Source organism: Anguilla rostrata, chromosome 4, assembly GCF_018555375.3.
Source record: "Anguilla rostrata isolate EN2019 chromosome 4, ASM1855537v3, whole genome shotgun sequence".
Classification (NCBI taxonomy): domain Eukaryota; kingdom Metazoa; phylum Chordata; class Actinopteri; order Anguilliformes; family Anguillidae; genus Anguilla; species Anguilla rostrata.
The window spans coordinates 39,699,025-39,719,572 of NC_057936.1; the positions used below are offsets into that span (position 1 = coordinate 39,699,025).

General features: G+C 45.4%; 1 protein-coding gene across 1 annotated transcript in view; it reads right to left on the minus strand.

Moving 5' to 3' along the window:
- LOC135253390 (ski-like protein) overlaps positions 1-13,455 on the minus strand; it is a 28,112-nt gene extending 14,657 nt beyond the window's left edge. Inside the window, exons 1-2 of the mRNA XM_064332621.1 lie at positions 13,343-13,455; positions 9,622-10,979 (exon numbers count right to left, since the gene is read on the minus strand). Of these exons, the coding sequence (XP_064188691.1) occupies positions 9,622-10,791 (1,170 nt within the window). The 5' untranslated portion in view covers positions 10,792-10,979; positions 13,343-13,455. The remainder of the gene's footprint in view (positions 1-9,621; positions 10,980-13,342) is intronic.
- Between the last annotated feature and the right edge of the window lie 7,093 nt (positions 13,456-20,548).

Consider the following 20,548-nt stretch of genomic DNA (forward strand, 5'->3'; position numbering starts at 1 on the left):
GCGACAGACGCTGCTTTGATTACAGCCACAGCGGCTCTGTTCTGTCTGCAGTGACGAGGCGACACCACGCAGGGTGGCCGGTGGCCGTCGGCAGCGGCCGCTGCTGCAGCGCTCCACTTCCTGTCCGCACTGGCTGGCCTCTGCTTGAACCCCCCGCTGACCTGGGGTCAGTGCAGTAATCCAGGACGAAGCCCTAAGCCACTCTGACCCCTGTCAGCCAGCATTACCCAGCAGCCTCTCTGATTCTGCCCCTCTCCTCACTCGCCTACACACACCCACGTGCTTACGGACACACAGACACACCAGCTACCCTCAAACACACACACACACACGAATGCGCACGTGCACACGCACACAAGCCTCATTCAATGCACACACCTCCAATCTCTGTAGCAAACGGCCAAGACCACACTGTAAACAGACACATTACAGGTGCAAAAACATGCACATCTGTTCAAGCAGACCAAGGGAAAATATCACAGGTATTTGATGCAATCTGTATGCGATGTGTACAGTATGAGCCAACACGACTGCTGCCTCTACTGGGACCCTGTCACTCAACACTGTCACCGACTTTAGAGGGAATCCACTGCCTGTGTGTGTGTTTGTGTGTGTGTGTGAGCATGTGTGAGCGTGCATGAGTGTGTGTGAGCATGTGTGAGCGTGTGTGTGTGTGTGAGCGCGTGTGCAAGTGCGTCAGGAATCTCAGCCACATCATTACAGAGGATAGGGAGACAGAGCGAGAGAGAGAGGGAGGGAGAGGGAGATGGAGAGGGAGGGAGTGCGTAAGTGAGACGCGCAATGACCCAGTGACGCTCGGGGGATGCGGTGTGCAACCATTGGACAAAAGCCAAAATTCAGCAGAGTGAGAAAGCGAAAGGGGGGGGGATAGAACAGGGGGGTTGAGGGATGTGGAAGGAGAGAAAGAGAAAGGAAAAGATGTGGGTGAAAGAACGTAGAGGAAAAAACGAGAGAAGAGAAAAAACGAGGATTGGTAAGCCTGAGGAAATTTTCTCACTGTTGCCGTTTTATCGTTTTTAGTGGAGTTCCTTTCCCCAGAGAAGCCGCGTTGGGATGCGCACACACCTACTCCACTCCTCACTTATCACTTTCAGGTTTGTCTCGTACATAAAAAACAGCTAACAAAAATTTACACACAAAAAAAAACAAAAAAAAAAAAGCGATTTAATTAATTTGTCCATCCATCGTAAGTTCAAACCAATTGAAAGGGTCTGCCCTGCATGTGAACTGCCTTGATCCGGATCAGCCCAAAAGGGTCGCACAGATCACATTTTCATTAAAGATTTACCAAATCAGCAGTTGGACCGGACGGTCATCGCGCGGTCAGCGGGCACGATGAGGACCGTGTGATGTCACTGGCTGACGTCCTGCGAGGAGGACGTAGAGCAGTAAAATCTTTAAGCTGCCCAACAGGCTGCTCTCTCTGGGGAGGCGTCAGGTGACCTGACCGTGTCTCGCTGCCCCCCCGGCGGCCCCTGCTGGCCGATCGATCGCTCGCGGCCCCGCTCGTCCGAGCTTCGCGTGCGTAAGCGCCTTCCTCGGACTCGCACCTGAGCGACGCTCAGCTGGAAAAAAAAACACCGGCGAGTTCACGGCGCGCGTCACGGAGGAGAGCGTGCGTTTGTCGGCGCTCCGCGAAACACTAGCGGAGGTCGCGCCAATGAGAGCGGCCGGTGAGTGAGATGGGGAATTCCGAGCGCAAGGACATCAGTAACTCACGCGCTCTCTCTCAGCCCTGATCAGTCGCAGCCACAGACCGATCAATAGCGAAAGGGGCTTCTCTCCCCGGAGGACGGGCGCACCGGAGGGATCCTGCTTTATGACGAGCAGCTTATCGGCTCATCTGCCAGCTGCGTGTTGCTGCTCTCTAATGGGAGCCACGGGCGCTTACCGCTAAAACACACCCGCGGATTACAGCGGATGTCTGCGTTCCGGCAGACTGTGAGGCCCTGAGCGTGAACCACACTGTATCTGATGCAGATATCTGTGGTCCTGACTGATCCACACTGTATCTGATGCAGATATCTGTGGTCCTGACTGATCCACACTGTATCTGATGCAGATATCTGTGGTCCTGACTGATCCACACTGTATCTGATGCAGATATCTGTGGTCCTGACTGATCCACACTGTATCTGATGCAGATATCTGTGGTCCTGACTGATCCACACTGTATCTGATGCAGATATCTGTGGTCCTGACTGACCACACTGTATCTGATGCAGATATCTGTGGTCCTGACTGATCCACACTGTATCTGATGCAGATATCTGTGGTCCTGACTGATCCACACTGTATCTGATGCAGATATCTGTGGTCCTGACTGATCCACACTGTATCTGATGCAGATATCTGTGGTCCTGACTGACCACACTGTACCTGATGCAGATATCTGTGGTCCTGACTGATCCACACTGTACCTGATGCAGATATCTGTGGTCCTGACTGATCCACACTGTATCTGATGCAGATATCTGTGGTCGGTCCTGAGCCTGATCCACACTGTATCTGATGCAGATATCTGTGGTCGGTCCTGAGCCTGATCCACACTGTATCTGATGCAGATATCTGTGGTCCTGACTGATCCCCACTGTATCTGATGCAGATATCTGTGGTCCTGACTGATCCACGCTGTATCTGATGCAGGTATCTGTGGTCCTGACTGATCCCCACTGTATCTGATGCAGATATCTGTGGTCCTGACTGATCCATGCTGTATCTGATGCAGGTATCTGTGGTCCTGACTGATCCATGCTGTTTCTGATGCAGATATCTGTGGTCCTGACTGATCCATGGTGTTTCTGATGCAGATATCTGTGGTCCTGACTGATCCACACTGGCGTGATCCACATAGAGCCTGATGCAGATTGTTTGTGGTCATGACTGATCAACACTGTAAGTAATGCAGATATTTGCATTTTTTTAAATCTGATGCAGACCATTTGTGGTCATGAGCATGATCCACAGTAAATGCACAGGAGCACCTCTGGTGTAAGAATGCACTTCCTACGTAACCATAACTGCATATGAATGTGTGCATTTGTGTGTGTGTGCGTGTGTGTGTGTGTGTGCGTGTGCGTGTGTGCTGGGTACGGGGTCTGGATTCCAGAAGCTGATGCTCATAAATATATAACATAAACACAAGTACTAAAGAAACTTGTCTGTCTGTGTAATGCCCCCCTCACCACCACTCAGGTGATTTGACTGGCACCTGTCATGACGACACACACACATCCCTTTTTTTAAAGAGCACAGCAGAGTCAAGCAACAGCTGCGCTAGCAGGCTTCTCCAGGTAAACATGTTGTTTACTCAAAGCCCAAATGCTAACAAGCCTGCAGCCAACTAGTGAACTCTCACCAGCGCTTTCTCATTCCCGACATCCCTCTCTCCATCCCTCCTCTATTTCTCCCTCCCCCCCCCCTCTCTCTCATGAAACAGAATCCTGCAAACACCCCCACAAGCCTTGAGTGCAGTGTCAAGTTTTTGAGAGATCTGCCATTTTTATGAGCAGCAGTGTAGTAAAATTTGTGAACAGAGTCTGAGCTTATGACACGAGGCTGAAGGTTCAATTCAACTCAACCTAACTCAACTTGTGTAACTTGAAGCTGGAGGTTCAATTCAACTCAACCTAGGCTAACTAAACTTGAGTAACGCAAGGCTGGAAGTTCAATTCAACTCAACTCAACTCAATTCTTGCAACTCAGAGGCTGGAGGTTAAATTCAATCTACTTCAACTCAACTCAACCCAAAATCAATTCAATTCAATTCACAATATATCCAGCAGTACCTATAGAATGCAAAAAATGTATGTAAGCTGTGCAAGTCATTCTGTTTGCCTAGTGCTTAAATGTAAATGTACAACTCCATTTCACTTCCCTTTCAACCCTAAGGCCTGAGAGGCTGAGCCAGATGCACCCTCGCTTCCTCACCAGAGAGCCGAAACCGGGCTGGGCCGGACCGGCACCAACGCCCACGCTGGCCCACCTGGTGCTTCTTCATCAGGTTATCTGTAACCATAGTAACAAATTACGATATCTCACACAGAACGACGGACCTAAACGATGCCGCCACGTTCATCACGCCGTCTCACCGGCTATCATGACGAGTGAACCGTTCGCTTTCGTGTCAGCCTCCTCGGTCTTTTCTGCCTACGAGAGAGTCAGAGGGCCGGCCGTGGTAACGCAAAAATGCTGAAGAACCACCGGAAACCTGAACTCGGTGAGCCACAGCCGGTAAAAACCGTAACGGAAGAAGCAGGGCGGGACTGGGTTGCTCCACAGCCAAGCCTACTCTTCGGCGGGTGCCCTGCTCACCGGTCCAGCCGCCCGTCCGGCACATCTGGCGGAGGTCAACAATCCAGTCAACATTTGCATTGGCCACCCAATCATCTGAACAGGGCTGGTGATGGTGCAGACTTCTCCTCCAGAGCAGCATTGAAACCAATCCTGATTCGGCTCATCAACCATACGGTTTGCAGCAAAAATCCTGATTTGTCAAATGAACGGTTTTAATATCTGGCTCAATAAATGAACCCACAATAGCCCCACTCAGATAAGACCGAACACCCCTGGGTCAGACTGAAGGGTTCCCGCTCTCCCCTGTGCTAGAAGCTTCTTTTCTTGGAATGCCTTTCAGTTGACCTAAAACCCCACTGAAGCATTTCGCTATTAGCTAAACTCAGGACAGTTGTCTTGAAACCAACTGATTGACTGTTACCACTTGCGAACAATATTACATCCGATTCCTGAACACACACTTGCGTAAAAATGTTAAGCAGCTATCTGACCTATTTTTTTATTAGTTTAAGAAATAAAACAAGATTTTGCTGTGAGCTGGACTTCCAAAAATGTTGGAATATTTTTATTTTATTCAGCGTCTTTGAAGTTTACCCACACACCCAGCCGTGTAATGCAGAAAAGAAAAGACTACTGAAGCGGAAAACCCCTTCCAGAAAAATAATTTGTGAAACCAGTGCTTTCCCGCTGTGCTCCCAATTAAACGACACAACGAGGCTGGGCTCTCTCCGCTCAAACGTGCCGCTCCTCAACCTCACACTATGAGAAAGGTTAACCGGCAGCCAGAGACGGTCTGAAAAACACAAAGCCGCGCCCCCTGCACGTCCCCGTATCTCATTAAAATGAAAGGAAAAACAGCAGGCAGGCGGGAGGTGTTAGGTACATCCAGACTAATGTGTCACACTCATTATACGGCGAGAGACAGAGAGAGGCTGGTGCGTATTTCACTGAGGTGCATTACTCCATCTGTGTGTTATGCCATTACTATACTATCGACGCATTCCTCTCGGAAACTTCACTGAAGTAAAAGAAAAGACAGCGACTGAGAGGGCGAGGGAGAGGGGGAGAGAGAGGCAGAGAGAAAGAGACAGAGCAGGAATAAGTCATTTAGAGTTACATTATTATTGTTACTGCACTGGCAGTGTAGCTGTGCAAAAACTATTTACTGCTACTGAAGTGTTTAACTATTATAACTTGTTCCCATTTCTCTCTGTTCTGTATAATTGCTGGAATGCCTTCCGAAAAACAGCGAAACCTCTATGGACGTTTGTCTTGGCCACAACACTCAATGTGAATTTGAGAGTAAAGTGGGGAGCTGGAAACAAAGGGAGAAATCAAAAAAAGAAAAGAATGAGGGAGGGAAGGAAGGAAGGAAGGAAAATATGAGAGCTTCCCTCACGCAGCAACCATTCCAGCCACTCACACACAGTGAGTCAGCCTGATTAAAATGCACACGTTACAGTGCATTCTACCACAACCTACTTCACCGCTAGTGCAGCGGACCCTGCTCAAGGGCCTGCTTTCATTTCTTTCCGCTTTACACAAAGAATATTACTAAAAATACAATTTATGCAACGCCATACCGAAACATCTCTTAACTAGGTTATAAGTGAGGGACTTTGATTAGGATGGCACAAAAAGCAACCAAATATGTAGCTACATGCTACACAAACGGCACTGAAATGATAGAGGACAAAATCAACAGTACAGCAGAGGTCGCGTTAACGCGGGAATCCGCGTTTTTTACGGTGACAAGAAGAGCCGAAACACAAGAAAAAATATACAATGCATTCTATAAGCGCAGACATTGGTCTGACATTTGTGTTTAATGATCATAATTACACAGCCATTGGTTGCATTGCGAGATTCAAAGAAAAGGCATGTTGCGCTATAGCAAGCCTTTTAACATAAGGAACTTGATTTGTTTCTGTGCATGTCATCATTGTACTACAGCCAATTAAAACTCAGGAACATCAAAAAAATGTAGCCTACTTCCTGCGGTTAAAGAAAAGGCTAGCAGTACTGCGATAAGGTTGCCGTCTGCATAAAGAAGTGCATTCCAAATCAGTGTGTGATACGTTACCTCCTCCAACAAGCCGTCAATGGTAAGCTAGAGTTCTACATTTTTCATGGCCACCGGGGCAATGGTACCATAATGTGGTCACTGAAGGTGCTGTCTTGTATGGTAACAGGTGCTTAATGTTTGTCACTAGAAATATCAAGTAAAAAAGTTTGTTTGTTTGCTTACATGTTTTAGCCTTTTAAAGTTGTACAGCTAATGATTACCTGCCTGTGTGAGGGCATGCTATTGTAGGATGCTTCACGGTATGGGATTAAGTTTGCCCGTCTTGTTTTTCCATCGACTTTGTGGTGTAGGCTACATCTCAGGGGTGGGATTTTAATTCAGTCATTTCCTCTTAATTAGGGCTAATACGTGGTGCCTGTCATGAGTGCACGCTTTATAGGGAGGGGTGCGGCATTGTTGGTTATGTGAAGCCTGTAGACTCCTTGTTGTGTACTTGAGTCTTGCTGTTGTATTGATTTGAGAAAGAAAAAAACGTATTTACAGTGATGACCCGAGGAACCACAGTGGACAGGAAAGGCAGGGATTTTCACAGCCAATCAGAGTAGTCAAGCGTGAGGGTGAGAGTAGGTGGGTTCTGAGGATGTGGGAGGGGCTCCACATGGTCTGGGAGGGGCACAGAGGGCTCAGAGGCCAGACTGCCTGCCAGACAGCATTTCCACCACAGCACTTGTACAGCTTCAGAGCAAAAAGAGAGCTCCAAAGAGAGAGAGAGAGAGAGAGAGAGTGCTGACCACACCAACACAGCCAAAGCTGACGCTCAACACGACAGCGGCATGTGGAAGCGCATTAGCGGAGGACCGCGGCTTTGGTGCTTTTCCCTGGTTTAAATAAACACAAAGAAAACAACAATGCAGTCAGTCAAGAACACTTACAGCTTCAGTGCAGAGGCACCCCTCAAAACAGTCCTAGCCCCTCGAGGGCCAAAAACAACCAAATGTGCAATAAAATGGCCATATAACAGCCAACGCTGTCGCAACGTTGCTGCAACGCTGTGAAAACGTGCTACCTTAATAATGTGCCATCTACGCTAAGGGCACATTTCCATTTAGGTCAAAGATTTTTTTTCCCCCAATAGAACACACCAATTAGACAGTCGGTGCTTTCTCCCCCATAGCTTCTATAACCAAATCCCAAACCCTCTCCCTTACCACAAGACCTGCCAACAGCATTCGTTTTAAGCTCATATCTTGGCGATTTCAGTTCTGAAATGGTAGGAGTCCATCATTACCATGTCGAAGTCTCGCTCCATTTTTCATTGCCTCACGAACAGACCTCAGAAACAAATTCGGACAGAAATCGTCGCCGGAAAAACTGTAGTTTGCAAGATGTGCATGCAGACAGCAAATTAATTTCAATGTGTTGCAAGAAGTCCCAGGGTTACACAGCATTTGGTGTTGAGAAAAGCAAAGCCTGCTGGGACAAGAATGGACTGGGACAGAAACGCTTCTGCTTTTGTGTCTGGCATGGTGGCCATTTTCCAACAGTGGCAGTAGCGAGAGGCTCTCGACAAAAGCAGAACCCACAGACACATAAACGGATGCACTGCAGTCCGCCAGCGAGGTCACCAGTCAGTTAGCTTGAATCCGTGGCAACAGCATAATCCCATAATGCCCTTTCAAAATCTGAGTACCATTTAGTGACTTTGCGTTTTTCAAGGTGACATTTAAAGAAGCAGGAAAAGACCGCTCACTCCACTTCAGACGACGGTCCATTTCTTAGGGAAAATTAACATGTAAAAACTTCTGGTACAATAACCGAAGCAGAATTTTGGTTGCCTGGAAGAAAATATATTTGACTTGACGAGAGAAAAATGACCTTTACATCTTGGCACTTGGCAGATGTTCTTATTCCGAGCAATTTACACAGATCAGCTACATTTTTACGTACAACCCGTTTATCAAGCTGGATATTTATTTACTGAAGCAGTTGAGTAAATAAGCACTTTTGCACAAGGCTACCATGACAGCAGCCCTGCCAGGAATCAAACCCTCAACTTCTGACTAACAAGCCCAGTTCCCTAACTATTATACTACAATACCACCCATTAATAACAATGAAATAATAATGAACCTTAACAGAAAATTAACAATCAGCCTGGGAAAAAACATCTCAAAACGTCATTCAGTTTTGAGTTACGGCTCAGTGACCTTTGAGTGACCCACCCCTGCAGGTCATAAACAAGCCAGCTGGTTCCCTCCCCCCATTCCCCCCGCCACTGCTCCCATGGAAACGGTCTGGACTCCGCCCCCCGACCCCTCGGCAGGCGAGACTACACGTGGACAGGGGCTATAACCTCTCGCACGCCGTCTGGGTCAACCGTGGTTTAAGAAAACACTCAAACTGCAGGAAACCTTCCTCCATTCTTTCACTTCAGACCGCCTCAAAGCCACCGATGGGAAAAATGCCTCGCGCACACCCACAATGTTTTTGGGCTGTCGTTTAAATCTTTGATCACACCATCTGCCAGTGCCACTTTCAAAACCCACACTTTTAACGCCCGGCCCTAAAACTCCAGTCCTGTACAACGATGAGCAGGGGAATGTACATGAATACCAATAAATCTCACTTCCCGGATCAGATGACAAACTTTTTTCACAATCCACCGTCTGGGTACAGTGCATGTCATGCACCCTGTGTTCCATGATGGTTTTTTACGATAAAACCGAGCCATCTGTGGGTCTTTTACATTTACCCTCCGAACGTGTTCCAACTTTAGTTTGTGGACGGTCGACCGCGGCAGCCCTGGAAACAGGAGGGTCTCTCGCTCACAGGCTGACTGCGGTCGGGTACTGAAATAAGCTCTCTGAGCAAAGGGCGCGCACTGGAACCAGAGGCACAACGTGAGCAGAATCAGAAGCCGGGAGAAAGTCCGTATTAAAGCTCCGCGTTATACTGAAGCACTGTACAGAGCAGCAAACCTCGCTAAAGAGCAGGCTGCAGTATGAAGAATGGAGGACTGAATGAATAACCATTCTGAATTTATTCTGTGCAGTTCTGGATGGGCTGACCGTAGCGCCCACGTGCAGTAATTTCACGAACGAACACCTCCTCAGTACAGATGGAGGGACAAAGACTTACTGGCCCATTAAATTACGCAGATCACTAGCTGAGCAAAATGACAGGAAATATGGGAATCTGGAGAACGCCCAAACTCACTGCACAACTCCTCCCTCTGTACGGAAATACGGCGGATTAAAAAAAGCAGGGATGGCGCTCACCTTGTCCGGAGGCGCCCTCCTCGGCGGGCAGTGGAATTTCTCCTTCACCTCCTCCAGCAGTCGCCTAAGCTCCGCCTCCCGGGGCGAGCCCAGGTGCTTCCTGCCCAGGTGCAGGTAGCGGGCCCAGCGGGCGGAGTCGAAGCCCCAGTGGCAGGTGCGCTTGTCGGGCGACCGGTGGGAGTGCATGACGAAGCGCTGCGGGGCGAACAGGAGGTGGCACTGCACGCACTGGATGCAGGGCGCGTCCGGGTGGGTGTAGAGCTGCGTGGCGAACACGCCCTGGCACTTCCCCAGGCACTGGTGCTCCACCCGAAAGCTGGTCTCGCCCTCCCTCAGCTTCCCGCCGCCCCCGCCGCCGCCGGGGTCCAGGGGCGGCGGCAGGGCGGCGCCCGGGCGCAGCAGGGCGTTGCAGAGGCGCTGGGCGTCGGTCAGTGTGATGAGGCCGCAGGAGGGCGCGTTGAAGGGCAGGATGCCCAGCACCTTGAGGATGTGCAGCTGCTCGCCGTCGCAGCGGGAGCAGTAGACGTACAGCTCGTCGCACACGGCGTTGATCTGCTGCAGGGAGAACTGCCGCAGCACCGAGTTGAGCACCTGCGGCAGGCACAGCCTCTTCACCCCGCCCACCATGAAGGAGGTGATGGACTCCCCCTCCAGGAGCGAGTGCGTGAGCTCCGTGGAGCTGTCGCAGGGCACCAGGAGGGGGCCCCCGCCCAGGACGGGAGGGGAGGGCAGGGGGGCGATGAGGTCCTGGGCCCCGCGGGCCGAGAAGGCGGCGGGGCCCCCCAGAGAGCTCTGGCTGCTGAGCGTGAACTGGGCCAGCGTGTGCTTGAGCCCCGGGCTCAGGTCCAAGGCTCCGCCCCCGGAGTACTGCTTCCCGCTCCTGTCGTCCGCCTCCTCAGACCATCGCCGCTCGCTCCTCTCCCTCTCCTCCCGCTTCCCCTCCTTCTTTGCCTTCTCCTCCGCTTCCTCCTCCTCCTCCAGGTGCTCCTTCTTAATCTTGGGGGTTCTGAAGGGCACCTCCAGATGCTTGCGTTTCAGGTTCATCTCCGCCATCACGCGCTTCTTGATGGGCGCGTCCACCGGCCTCTCGCGGCTCTGCCTTTTGAGGTTCCCCTGAAAGGGCACCGCCTCCCGGCATAGGGTATTCACACCAGCCTGAGCGCCCGCCATGTTAGCCGGCAAAATGGAGTCTAACGCTCTGCCGCCTCCTACAAGACAAGCTGAATCCTCTGGGGAAAGAGAACTTTCCGGGTTTTTTTTCTTCCACTGCTTACAAAATTTTCAGGTATCCCAATGACACGTCCATGCGGATGTTATGAAGGGTGCCAACAACAGGCTTGTATAAGTTTTTTTTTTCCCTGGAGAGGATAAGAAAGATTTTCACATCAAATACGTATGCTTCTTCCAATTTAAAATGAACCACAAGTTGTTCTACTGCCAGGCAAAAATACTGTCCGTTATCCACCTATGACATGTTAACCCAACAAAAATGTCAAGGTTTCTTACAATGATGTATAGCGCAAAAATGAATAAATGATTAAAAACTGCATAATTATGAAGAATTACTGTACTTAGATTTTGGAAGACTGTAAATATTAAAACCAGCATTTACATCACCAGAACACATGACCTCAAAATACTGAGCAAGTGCCCTGTATTGGGGCTAATTTACATATTTTCTACTTGTCCTAATGCTCATTTATTCCCTTGGATGAAAAGTCGAGGTCCCAGTGTGTAGAAAATTGAGCCAATTGGGTGTTGCTTGAAAGCAATTAATGTGATTAGTATACTACTTCAGTCTGGTAAAAACCTGAGACTGCTAAAAATGCTAAATATGCGTACGACATATTATCCAACAAAATTGTACCAGTGTCTTGGTTAATCCATTTTGTGGGAACGTGTCAACTTCACCTTGGTGACTGTCGTTCAGTTAATTGTAACGTTACCGAAAATAGACTCATGTCCCTAAATACAGACCAGCTGTCGACCAAGCCATAAATTATTATTAAGAAATTGAATAAGTTAAAATGGCAGTTAAAATAAAATAGTTAGCCTATATGAAAGTGTCAAACTTTTGCATGCACTGCCCACATATTAAGCCAAACAAACATGGCTCAAAGCACAGATCATTTTACATTTAACAAAAACCAATGTAAAAGAGAATTAAATTACAGCAATTGTAGTGTCCCCAGGGGGTTGTTTAACAAGTTTATGAAACATAATGAAAGATTAGGATCCAATTATGCCATTTCAAAATCTAAGATTTCCATTCCATTCATCACATTTTAGCATACTACCTCGTCAAAAAGCATGATTTAGCCCACCATCAGCCAATAAACTGCCGAGGTCTGTCGAGAGCTTAAGACGAATGGCTTGTAATGCTACAGATTTTAAAACTCATCCATCCGCCTTTGTTTCAAAATGTATCTGACGTCCAGTGCGATCTTTATTACTTATACTTTCCAGATTAATTCCAACACTAACAATCTCATCCACCAACCGCACAAACTGGGGCTCTCTTATTCGCACCAGATGTTCCTGCTGAAACCGCAACGAAAAGCCTGTATAGCACAGTAATAAACACTGCCCATATGGCACCGGGCACCGTGCGTAAAACACGGAAGGCTCAAATTCCTGACAGAGAAAATTAGCTTGCCAGGTTGGCAGACTTCACCATCATTCAGCTTTCGGAGAGAGATTGAGCCTGCTCGCGGCTGGGTGTGGGTCAATAATCAAATCCCACTAGTTAGTTCAGTTGTGTTCCTCTGTTAATAGGCAAATTATCCTTGCTCGTTTCATAGTTTTCGCATACCTGATTTGTGTTCACAAGGTGCTACCCCCCCAAAAAAAACGTGCGTCGTTGCAGATGCTGTTTTCCGACCACTCCGCCCCCTTGTATGAGCAGGAATGAAGCTCACACATCCCTCCCTAATTATTCATTTCTACCGTCCGTGCCCCGTACCCCTCCCTCTGCAAGCTGTGTGATGCCGGATTCACCTATGTAGCTACCGTTATCTAGCTACTAAATGACATTCATAACCACGACTAGCTGGCTTGTTCTCTCTCACTTATCCCCTCGCCAAAATTACCCAGCAATATCGATGTTGGTAGGGGTCATCTTCAAAACAAAATATCGCCCCCAGTAACAGAGGACACTAACCAAACGTCCAGAATGCAGTCAACGAAGGGGCGCTCATTTAAAATGCAATGCGATTCAAGCTTAAAGGACAATGAAGTGCAAATGTAGCTTGCTAGCAACGTCGTTAATCATGTTACAAGCTCTCAATAAAGCTAGATAGTCGACCAGCTAGCGTTACCTTACCACCCTTTTTCTGCAAAAAAAAATCCTCGTAAATTCCATTTTCGTACTGAAGCAACGGTGGCAAAACACCAAATAACGCACTTTTTAAATAATGTTGAGGCTATATAGTCAGATAATAGGTTTCTTCGTGATAGCCATATGTGTAGCAATCACGTTTCCGATATAAAATAATAATTAGCTGATAGTTCCCTACACACCCTCGGAAATCCGTAAGGTTTGCTGGCTAGCGAGCTAATGTTACTACACGTTGTTTACAAGCTTAGCCTGCCAGCTAACCGGCTTAGCTCTTTTATTTTTATAGCTGAATAAGCTAATCAGCCACATGCTTTATAACCATCCCAATGAATTACTGAGCAATGTGAAAAGTTACTAGGTAACAGAATTGATAAATAACCTTACCTGCTTCAAGAAATTGCTTCGTCTCCTTCCGTCGGTGTCCCCTCCGCTCTGAGCCCAACCATCCACAACATTCAGGCACCCAGACACACCACTACGCACAGACATGTGACGTCACTCCACAATCCACTCCAACTGTGTACGTCACGCACGGTCGGAAACAGTGCGGGGGTGTCAGCACAGAGCGAAGTCTCTGGTGTCAGTCTCGCAGTCTGGGTTCGCTCTGACCCAGCCGTCTGTAAATTCGTTTTGATGTGTCTGTTTGAGTCCTGGCGCTTGTCGTGACCTCTGATGCTTTTGAAGTTGACCCATTTTAACAACCCCAAATGAAATTCGGTGTAATATGGTGGGTTTTCTTGATCATTTTGTTGACTGTTTTTAAACGTATATTCATAATAAAATTTTAATTGATTTTATTATGAATATACGTTTAATTAATTAATTAATTAATCCTTCCTTTTAACAAAATAATAAAGTAGGTTTACTATCATTAGGCAATGTTTTGAAAAAGGCCACTCATTAATCTAAATCACCCTGTCCAAATGTATCTTTGGTGCAGTATAAGGCAGCTTGTATACAGAGGCGTGCCATGGATGTTTCAACCATTTCAAATGAAAATGTTATGTGATTTTAAAAAGTAAGTTCCTGACAAGATGCTATACGAACTAGAACGGTTGTCACGTGCAGGCCAAACTTGAGTGTTAGTTGGCAGAATGCGACCGTTGTTGTAGTTTCATTGTAGTAAATTGTAAATAACTTGCTTTTTTAAAGGATGTAACAGCTTCAGAATTCACAATGTATGTATTAAAGGGTATAATTTATGTCATAGAACAAAATGTGAAATTCTCTTAAGCTTATGTTAACCACAAACCTTATTTTTGGCTGGACCCCAACAGCGGGGCCAGCCCTACAAACGTGAATGTCTGTGAATGAGTGAGTGACTGAGTGAGTGATGAAGTTACACCATTGGTCGGCCGGATCACGTGTGTTAGGTCCAGCCATATACTAGGTTTTAACCTGGTCTTGTTTAATGCATGGCAGCAAAAAGGTGCAATATGCAACAGTATTATGGACACTCAAAATATAAATTGTGGCCTTTACTTCATAAAATGAAAAACAAATCTTTGGATTTAATTAGTAAAATTATGGATAGTGGTTTAATGCAAGTATGTGACATATTAAAGTTAATCAGTTGAAGTCACATATAATACAAAGATTTTACAAGGTCCTCAGGGCAAGCACCGTGTCTGCCTTTCCCAAAAGCTATTAAAATGCAAAGCCTATACACAATGGACGTTTAATGTTTGTTTTCTGAAATACAGCTTTGAAACACAGTTATGAATGTTTAAAAGAACAATCCCAAAGCTTTCATTTTTTGTGTGAATAAGGTTCAGCATTTACTTCTTAAGCTTTTTGTGGTGTTTAAATTCATGTGTTCTGTAGACTCATGTAGGCAAGTGGCTGGTGGGGCAGTAAAAGGAGAGGAGATGTCTTGTGATGTCATTTTGAAATGGGTCTCCTCCATGGCTCGGAATGTCCCTGCTTGTATTCACAAATGAAACTTTTGCAGAGGAAACCAGCAATTAATAACTCTTAAAGGCAGGACAGAGGCAGACAAAATGAAAAATGTGTTAATAATGTTGAAAACATATACGTGTATTGTTTTTTTGTGTGTGTATTTTTGTGTATGTGTATTAATTGAATTACAAATCAAAGTATAAACATTTTTCAGTTTCTACCTACAATAACACAAAAAGATGAATTTTACTTAAAAAAAATCTTAGACATGAGACTTTCCTCAAAACAACCTCATTTGGCTTTAATTACAATTTAACAAATTTTTGTAAGTGTATCCAATAATTTTGGGGTAGTTAAATTGACTGAAATCTGACCTACCTGATCTAAGCTGCAAGAAATATGACAAAGAAGGAAGCGTTAGGCTTAGATAACCGAGCCAAAGTAAAGATATTGCGGCAAGGTTTTTGTGCAAGGCTATTCCCCGTGATAAATTGCAAAGAAGCTTAAGATTTCCAGGTGCAGTGTTCAGTACAAACTCAGAAGGGTCCACCTGATGGGCAGTAATCTTAAAAGGGAAGACCAGGAAGATCAAGAAGCAATAGACAAATATTCTGTAGTGTCTAGTGAAAGAAACAGTTGGAAAAGTGCACTAGAACTACAGGAAGGGCTCAATACGGTTAGAGAGAAACCAGTTCCCCTGACTATAGTGAAATGGCGACTGTAATCTGGTGGTCCAAAAAGAATGCGTGGTCAAACTGGGTTTTTTTGGAGTTGAGATTTCAATATAGTTTTAATTTTTAATCATGATTTTTCTGTCATTTTTTCAAAGTAGTATTGACATTTTTTTTAACATTATCAGATTGACTGCTTCTGTATTGCGAATACGTGGTATCCAGACAGTTGTCTAAATGTCTTTGAATTTCTTGATCATAAATTTCTTTCTGGAATTTGTGCTTCTGTTTCTAGTTTGTATCAATGGATTTCTCATTCTCTCTCTCTCTCTCTCTCTCTCTCTCTCTCTCTTTCTCTCTCTCAATGGATTTAATGTTTAAATGAGTATGTGTGGTGTGGGGAGGGGGGGGGGGGGGTAATGTGAATCAGTGAGGAGCACACCATTTCCATGGAAACTGAAGGACTGAAGTCTACCCCCAAAAGCACATATATGATTTAAACATCAATTTTCACGCAACTCAAAGCACTGATAAGAACTTTTAACAACAGATAACAAATAATAACCATTAATAAGATTAGCAGTGAGACACTTTGCGTTTGCTTTCATAAGCACATAATGAATGTACGACCATTCATTTTTTTCACCCAGATGACTACATATTTCAGAGCACATTTATGGATATATAATTTATGATATAGTGTCACAGCCATAAGAATGGGCTCTTGTGTTTCACTTTATCAATGCCAGTGTTCGAGAAGTAACCTGGCTCTCTTTAGAATGATTAGAACTATATTTAGTGCACTCACATGAATGAATCATTGGAATGCCATGGAAATTATGACTGAATTTACTTTACATTGGACATAACAAGAGAGCATCTTCTGTCCAGAACAGAAGACATGGCTTTTATATATAATTGTTTTGTTGCCATATGAATTTCCCTTTAAAGTCTTACCTTTAAGGGTAGCCATTAAGTATGTTTCACAATACATTTTTATTTTAGCATTATTTGTCGATTTTTTATATAACAACCTGATGTTATTTATGTGATTACCAATCCAGTATGAGCCATCCACATTGGTTCATTATGTATGTCATATAATTGGGCTGTAGCACCCAAATTCCACAATATACTGCCATTCAGGATATGGCAGCAGTGTTGTCGACTGGATATGGAGCTGGGTCTTTAAGATGGTTGTAGGTTCAGCTCCTATATATAGGATGACATGCGCTGTTCCTACACCCTGGGGGATGACATGCACCACTGTCATATCATTCCTCAGCTTAACTGAATGAACTGGCTTATTCCCCTCCCCCTCCACCATAGCTGAAGGGTGGTGAGCGATCTGGATCAAAATGGCTGCCACGCATCACCCAGGTGGGTGCTATACATTGGTGAGAGCTGAAGTGGATTTCATTTTCTGTAAAATTCATCACCAAAAAAACAAATTAACCTTAATATCTCATATCCAGCTTCTTTTGTGCCTTTTTACTACGTTCTTTAACAAAGTGTACTGTGAGCTGTGAAATGCACCTGGTGGTTAACAAATTCAGAAAGAATGATTTATTAAATAGCAAAAATGCAGCATGGAGTGATGCATGATCAGTGTAAATTTACACTATATGACCAAAAGTTTATGGACACCCCTTGGCCTGGGGTTGTTTTTCATGGTTGGGCAAGGCCCCTTAGTTCCAGTGGAGGCAAATCTTAATGCAATGGCATTCTAGTTGATTCTATACTTCCAACTTTGTAGCAACAGTTTGGGGAAAGCCATTTCCTGTTTCAGCATGACAATGACCCTGGGCACAAAGCAAGGTCCATATAGAAATGGTTTTGTAGAGATTGTTGTGGATGAACTTGACTGGCCTGCACAGAGCCCTGGCCTCATCCAGTGCCTTTGGGATCAATTGGAAAGCCAACTGCAAGCCAGGCCTAATCGCCCAATCAGTGCCCGTCCTCACTAATGCTCTGCTGGCTGAATGGAGGCAAATCCCTCCATAGGCTTATGTTCCAACATATAGTATAAAGCCTTCCCAGAAGGAGATTGTTATTTCAGCAAAGGGTGGACCAATTCCATATTAATGGCCATAATTGTGGATAAGATGTTGGAAGTCAGATGTCCACATACTTTCAGCAATGTAGTATAACTCCTGAATCACAGTTAACATGGTTACTTCTGCTGTCCACTCTGTTTTCTGCAAACAACAGCCATCAGGGCATTTTTTTTCTGTCAAAGTTAGCCGTAGAATCTTGTGAACAAAAGCTAAACAGATGAGCATCGAAATCATTGACTGTGTGAAATGAAATCACTCTGCATTATGTTGGTGAATTAATCTTGCGTGTGCACCATATGTACAGGTATACATCCACACACAGACACACATGCATGCATGCACATGCATGCACGCATGCATGCACACAGACACACACACACATTTTTCAGTTGTCTAGAGCCAAGGAACAGCTGCAAGCAAGTAATCTTTAACTAAATCAGTCTTAATGCTGGTGGATGTCTATGTGCTGGTCTGAGAGCAGTTTCCATTAGTGTCCCCACTGTGCTAAGCAGACCCATGAGAGCATGCCTTTAGACGAAGAGGCATGATAAATGCATTATAGGACACTAAGGTCTACTTGCGGTTTATTCTGATGTAAGTACGAGAGTAAAGTGGAAGTCTCCCTCGGTATCGAGTAATTCTTTCTGCATTTCCGACACAGGGAAAGTAATGATGGGATTGTCCCAGAATGCTTTCAGTTTCCACAGATCAATGACAATGACAATTTCAGACATTCCTGGGTAAAGGAGGAGCATTAAGAGACAGTAAAACCTTCACTTGTTCTGGATGACCAATCACCCTCCAGGAATCACGGAGAGGTCCTGAACAATGAATTGTCCCTCTGCGAGAACAGCATGAAGGTATGTCAGACATACAGATTCTCCCGTGCATCTGGAAAAGCTGCCCCTTCCCCACCACTTACACTACCCAGCTTTTAGTTCAGGTGCTGGTCATCTTCCAACTCCCTCCTCACTGGCCTCCCAGGCTTCTTCGTCAGACCTCTGCATCTCACCCACAGTGCTGTTGCATTACATTACATTACATTACATTACATTACAGGCATTTGGCAGACGCTCTTATCCAGAGCGACGTACAACAAAGTGTATAACCATAACCAGGAACATGTATGACGAAAACCCTAGAGAGAAGTACCGGTCCAAGTGCAGGGAACAACCGCATAGTTCAACTTGGACCCTGAAGGTTAAACTGATTAACACTAACACAACGAGAACAGCAACAACACGGTCTATGGAAAAAATACAAGCAGTAGTTAAGACAGATGCATTAACTAAGTCACCTACAAAACAGCTACCTAGTTACAACCCTAAGCTTAGTCATTTAAGAGATTACAGGGAGGTAGGGAGGGATGGGGAGAGGTGCAGCCTGAAGAGGTATTGCTTACCTGGTCTGTAACCTCCCCATGCTCAGCAAAGTCGGTCTACTTCTCATCTCTTTTTGCTTACAGTAGCGCACATCATATTCAAGACCTTTGTGCTAGACTCTTGGGCAGCTAAAGGGACAGATCTGTTGCATCTTTAGAAGATCATCAGACTCTGCATGGCTGCACTCTCTCCATTCTGCACCATTGGGTGCCTGCCCACCCCCTCTCATGCCGCTTCCAGGTCATGGAACCTGTTATAGTTTCCCAGTGGTGGAATAAGCTTCCAAGTACAGTAAGAACAGAAAAAAAAACCTTGCCCATCTTCTGAAGCTGACTGAAGACCCAGCCTTTTTGTACCTGATTGTACCATGGCTCCCATGACCCCCTTTAGCTATCATTTCTTTATTTTTTCATTTCCTTCTGGTAGTTATAGGTATAGCTGTGTAAATATTGTATAGTTATTTTTATAGTGCTATTTACTTTTGTTTACAATCCTAAATAGTTTGTTTGGTTAACACTATAAATCAAGTGTAGAATTAACATTAATTTATGGAGCATTTATTGAAGTAGTACTTAATATGCCTTGGTGTTATAAAAAGTAGTAAATAAAATAATGAAAATGAGTAAGGCCCCATGACTCAGTGATAATCATGCAATTTACAGTGGCATAATTGAGAATTCTATTTATCTTGTTCTCTAATGTTCTGAAGCAGCTTAAATTTTGCCTTGAGAACAGGAAACGCCAGTGCATTTCTGTAGTGATTTATGCAGTGATTCAAACATGAAAATGTCAAGTTTTTATCTGTTTTACTTACCTTTTTAATAGTCACTGAGCTTAAAAAACTAAGCTCAGCAGAGGAATGAACCTCGACTCAACCTTCTGACATCAGGGGTGGATATCTGCCATTGTACCACGTAGAGTTGGGCAGGCTGCTTTAACCTCTATAGAACATAACTTGCCAAGGTGGTTTTGGACACATGGCAGCAGCTTCCTGCACTGATGGATATTAACCTTTTAAAGAGTGAAATCAGTGAGATTTAATGTTATTAAATGAACATTCTAATGCTGACGTAACAATCACTACTGGTAATTGAAAGCAATGGAGTTCTAGAACAGACTTAAAATTTTGGAGAAAAAACATTGTTCAAAGAGTTAATGCTTGTGAATGGAATGTCTGCTGGACATGTGCGCACAGGCCACTGTATTAAACGCTTTGCTTTGACGCAGAATTGCAGGCTCTTTGATGACCGCTTGATTTTTGTACTCTTTCTTTCCATTTAGGTTTCTTGCTACAATAAAAATTCAAGGTGATCCTGGTTTCTTTTGCCTTTCTGAAAGGTGGTTTTGTTCACGGCTCCTCGGATTCTGCTGGAAGCAAGATGCTCCACACACACACACCCACACACAAAAGTACGCAGGCACATGTGCGCTGACAGATCGTACACCGTCCCCGCAAGGTCAAAGCTTCCAGCAGAGGCAATGCGTAGGTCTGAATCTCCATGCAGCACTAGCTGTATCTAATGCAGCAGATGCAAGGTAAGCGACGGCAGCGCAGTGCATTGGTTAGGGAACTGGGCACGT